The 5,000-nt window shown below is 48.4% G+C and overlaps 1 protein-coding gene across 1 annotated transcript in view; it reads right to left on the bottom strand.

Moving 5' to 3' along the window:
- Nucleotides 1–5,000, bottom strand: part of SNTB1 (syntrophin beta 1) — a 230,715-nt gene that overhangs the window by 6,165 nt on the left and 219,550 nt on the right. The window contains exon 5 of the mRNA XM_075352904.1: nt 3,496–3,692. Coding sequence (XP_075209019.1) covers nt 3,496–3,692 — 197 coding nt within the window. The remainder of the gene's footprint in view (nt 1–3,495; nt 3,693–5,000) is intronic.

Below are 5,000 nucleotides of genomic sequence, written 5' to 3'. Positions count from 1 at the left end.
TGCTGGGGACAGAGAGGCTGATGCTGGGATGAGAGAGGCTGATGCTGGGGGCAGAGAGGCTGATGCTGGGGACAGAGGCTGATGCTGGGATGGAGAGGCTGATGCTGGGGACACAGAGGCTGATGCTGGGGACAGAGGCTGATGCTGGGGACAGAGAGGCTGATGCTGGGGACAGAGAGGCTGATGCTGGGGACAGAGAGGCTGATGCTGGGGACAGAGAGGCTGATGCTGGGGACAGAGAGGCTGATGCTGGGGACAGAGAGGCTGATGCTGCGGGGAGAGAGGCTGATGCTGGGAGGAGAGAGGCTGATGCTGCGGGCAGAGAGGCTGATGCTGCGGGTAGAGAGGCTGATGCTGGCGCAGCATGGCGGATGGAGCACGTTTGGGAGTGCGCAGCATGGCGGATGGAGCACGTTTGGGAGTGCGCAGCATGGCGGATGGAGCACGTTTGGGAGTGCGCAGCATGGCGGATGGAGCACGTTTGGGAGTGCGCAGCATGGCGGATGGAGCACGTTTGGGAGTGCGCAGCATGGCGGATGGAGCACGTTTGGGAGTGCGCAGCATGGCGGATGGAGCACGTTTGGGAGTGCGCAGCATGGCGGATGGAGCACATTTGGGAGTGCGCAGCATGGCGGATGGACCACGTTTGGGAGTGCGCAGGATGGGAGATGGAGCACGATGGGGGGTGCGCAGCATAGGGGATGGAGCATGTTTGGGAGTGCGCAGCATGGCGGATGGAGCACGTTTGGGAGTGCGCAGCATGGGGGATGCAGCACGATGGGGAGTGCGGAGTATGGCGGATGGAGCACGTTTGGGAGTGCGCAGCATGGCGGATGGACCACGTTTGGGAGTGCGTAGCATGGCGGATGCAGCACGTTTGGGAGTGCGCAGCATGGGAGATGGAGCACGATGGGGGGTGCGCAGCATGGGGGATGGAGCACGATGGTGAGTGCGCTGCATGGGGGATGGAGCACGATGGGGAGTGCGGAGTATGGCGGATGGAGCACGTTTGGGAGTGCGCAGCATGGGGGATGGAGCACGATGGGGAGTGCGCTGCATGGCGGATGGAGCACGTTTGGGAGTGCGCTGCATGGGGGATGGAGCACGATGGGAAGTGCACACCTCCCCCCAACACACACACGCGCGCGCACTGCACAACACACCACACACACACACTGGGAACCACAAACAACTGCCCTACACAGACACCCACACACAGACAACGCTGCACACACAAATATACGCACATACCGCACAACACACACATTGCACAAAACATACCTCCCCCCAAAACACACCACACACACACAAACCGCGCAACACACACACAACGCTACAGACACACAGCGCTCCACAAACAACGCAACACACAAACAACACCGCTCTCACCCCCCATCACACCCAGACAACACCCAGAACATGTACAGCGCCCTACACAAACACTTGGTAACTACACACAACAACATCTATATATATATATATATATATATATATATATATATAAAGCTGAGTGGAGGATACCGGGCACCGCCGATCCCTGTATGGCTGACAAAGCTGTGCTTTCAGGCAGGTGGAGACCTGGGTGCGTGTCCCAAAGCAAAGGCGATATAAGATCCACAATGAAGAGATGAAAGGTCGCACTCCAAAGGTCGAATAAAATATTTTTCTTTTTATTCCACGATCACATCAGGGGTACAGGTAGTGAGGGAGGATGAGGGTGTGCCACGTCGGACGACGGCAGCCGTTTCGCAAGTAACCTTGCTTCTACGGGTCCAGTGCACTGGACCCGTAGAAGCAAGGTTACTTGCGAAACGGCTGCCGTCGTCCGACGTGGCACACCCTCATCCTCCCTCACTACCTGTACCCCTGATGTGATCGTGGAATAAAAAGAAAAATATTTTATTCGACCTTTGGAGTGCGACCTTTCATCTCTTCATTGTGGATCATATATATATATATATATATATATATATATATATAACAAAAATCATACATGAACTACACAATACGTAAATTCTAGAATACCCGATGCGTACAATCGGGCCACCTTCTAGTATATATATATATATATATATATAGCCATCGCGGGAGCTTGTTCTTTTCATGCTGAGCTGGAGTAATTTTTTTGGGGAGGGGGAGTAATGACAGATTTTTTTCACTGTCTTTTTTAAACATTTAAAACACTTTTTAGTCTTCTTAGAGAATTGAATCTGTTGTTATTTGACTGCATGATCTATACTACTAGCCAACATAACAGCCACCTCAGTACCCCACAATCGATTTTTAGGGGGAGGGGTGCCAGGTCACACCACTTAAAAGCTGCTGGTAAAGGCAGGTGTTCACTGTATAACACAGCCAGCACCTATCCTGCATGGAGCGGGTTCAGATCCCAAATTAATTCCCTCTAAGAACTCTAGTGAACAGCTGCAGTGTGTTCATGGATGGTACTCGATAGTTTGTGAACCCTCCAGAATTTTACATATGTCTGCATAAATTTACCAATTTGACTAAATCATTATTCTTTTTGTAGAGTTCTGCCTTTTTCCTTGTAATCCTGCCATGCATACCATTATTGTTATTTATCCTCATGGTGAACTCATTAACTAAAGTAACAAAGGCCTTTAGTTGCCTGGAAGTGACCTTGGGTTCCTTTGTGACTTCGCAGACTATTATACTCTTTGTTCTTGGGGGTGATTTTTGTTGGTCAAACACTAGTGGGGAGGGAAACAATAGTCTTGATTTGTACACAATCTGTCTGATTTGTGGATTGGTGGAGTCCAAATCTTTTATAGATGGTTGTATTTTATTTTCCAGCCTGGTGACCATTAACAACTCTTCTTCTGAGATTGTCCGTACTCTCCTTTGTTCGTGCTATATCTATCCACAAATACATGTTATAAAGATCAAACGTCATTAGATCCCTATTCCTGATTGTCATCCCATTGGTTGAAAACACCAAATTTAACATCTGATTTTGAAGCTTTACATACTTTTGCCACTCACACACATGAGATATTGGATCATTTTCTTAAATAAAAAATTCTAATATTTTGTACTTATTTGATTTTCTTTATTTTTGGGACTTATAGGACTATCTAATGTAGTTTTAGGGCAAATGAATGCATAAATATGGAAAATTCTACAGGATTCGGAAACGTTTGTGCACCACTGTATCTGATATTGCAGTTCGATTCCATTGAAGTGAATGGGACTTCGTTGCAATACCGCACACAATCTGTGGACAGATGTAGCGCTGTTTTGTGTAGACATACACATAGCACCATATAGTACTCCCGACCTACTTTACAGCACCATATAGCACTCCCGACCTACTTTACAGCACCATATAGTACTCCCGACCTACTTTACAGCACCATATAGTACTCCTGACCTACTTTACAGCACCATATAGTACTCCCGACCTACTTTACAGCACCATATAGTACTCCCGACCTACTTTACGGCACTTAAGGTAAAGATGGAGCTGGTACTTACGAGTGGTGATCTCCTTAATCAGCTCCGCTGCATTGTGACATCCCTGCAGGATTTGCCTTGTCCACAGTGAGAGGTCCCTACCGGTTTCCACTCTGAATAGATGGGTCTCAATCCCTTGTCGGGAACCAGTTCTTGTGGCAAAAGAAAATTCTGTTCCTAGTAGTGTAGAGCTTTTCCCTGGCCCAGAATGCACCAGTCTGTGGAAAAATGGAGGAAAATCATAACTTCATCACCGTCGGGGCTTATCTGTAAATGCAGAGGGGTCTATGAATTAGGCCGAGAGACTGATAAAGCATAAAATGCACCTGCTGGACCCAAAGCAAAATCTGTAATGGGGACCACTGTCCAACGTATAACATTGGTTCCCTTATTACGTAGCAGAGGAGCCTTTGTGTCCCCCCTATGGCCAAACCTTGGATGGAGTAAGCATTGAATGGCATATTTTCACAGCCGTCTTTTTGTATTTTGAGACTAGTGACAGGATCAAGACTAGAGTCTCTCAAGGTCATCTGAGACTACATATTAAACATGTTTTGTTTCTTTTGGGTGTGGCAAGGGTTAATGTCAGTTTTTCTTGCCAGCAGCTTCTGACCCCTGGTCAGGTGTTTCCGGTTTGGGACCACTCCCAGTCCCGTTATATACCCTCTGCTTCCAGCAGAGGGTGCCAGTTATTCTCTTTTTCATTTGGATTCTGGGCCTGGAGGTGGAAGGAGCTGCTGGAGTCTTTGCTGTTGGTAGCGGTGTATGCTGCAGTACTGGTGCCTGACCGCAGCCTAGTGGTTAGAGTCAGTCTGCTGTTGTTTTTCATCCTGTCTGTCTTACCTTCCCTTGGTGTGTTGTTTTAGTGGGACGATGGGGCTAGCATCCCTTACCTGTTAACTCACTAGCCAGTACTATTGTAGGGTCACTCAGGGCTTCAGGTTCCTGCTCGACGACATGGGAGAAACCTGTATAGGGACTGGCTAGGAGTGCAGGGTACTGCGGCAGGTAAGTGGAGGAGGTGTCCATCTTCCCTCTCACTAGTATCAGGGCTTACCGTTGTTAATGTGTCTCCAGTGTACCCCTTATTTGTGTTGGTCAAATTCCTGTCTGTTCTGTGTTTTACATCACACCGGACCTTCCCTAAGTTCATATAGTAACAATAGTGGACCACAACAGGCATCTAAGATTACAGACGTTTTCCAATTTTAGGGAAGTGGGTCCCAAACAATGTAATCCTAGTAAAGAAAACTCAGATACTACCCCCCCCCCCCCGCTCCGGATTCTGTATAGTCTCCCCACCTCTGCGTGTTTTGGCTCTGCGTCTCAACCATCTACATCAGCAGAGGCACTAAGCTCAGTGATCGGCTCCGGCGGTGATATCCACTGTAGTTGTAATGTCACCGCTGTCAGCCTTGGACTTGAGGAGGGTGAGTAGCTGTCATGGTGCATCTTTGAGGATGAAGCTTGTTCTCTCCACAAATATAACAGAAGGTATTGCGACCTGTTCCGGCATTGATGAAAAA

This window comes from Anomaloglossus baeobatrachus, chromosome 6 (genome assembly GCF_048569485.1).
Source record: "Anomaloglossus baeobatrachus isolate aAnoBae1 chromosome 6, aAnoBae1.hap1, whole genome shotgun sequence".
Classification (NCBI taxonomy): domain Eukaryota; kingdom Metazoa; phylum Chordata; class Amphibia; order Anura; family Aromobatidae; genus Anomaloglossus; species Anomaloglossus baeobatrachus.
Note: the sequence above shows the minus strand (reverse complement) of the source record. Positions and strands in the feature narration are given on the sequence as shown.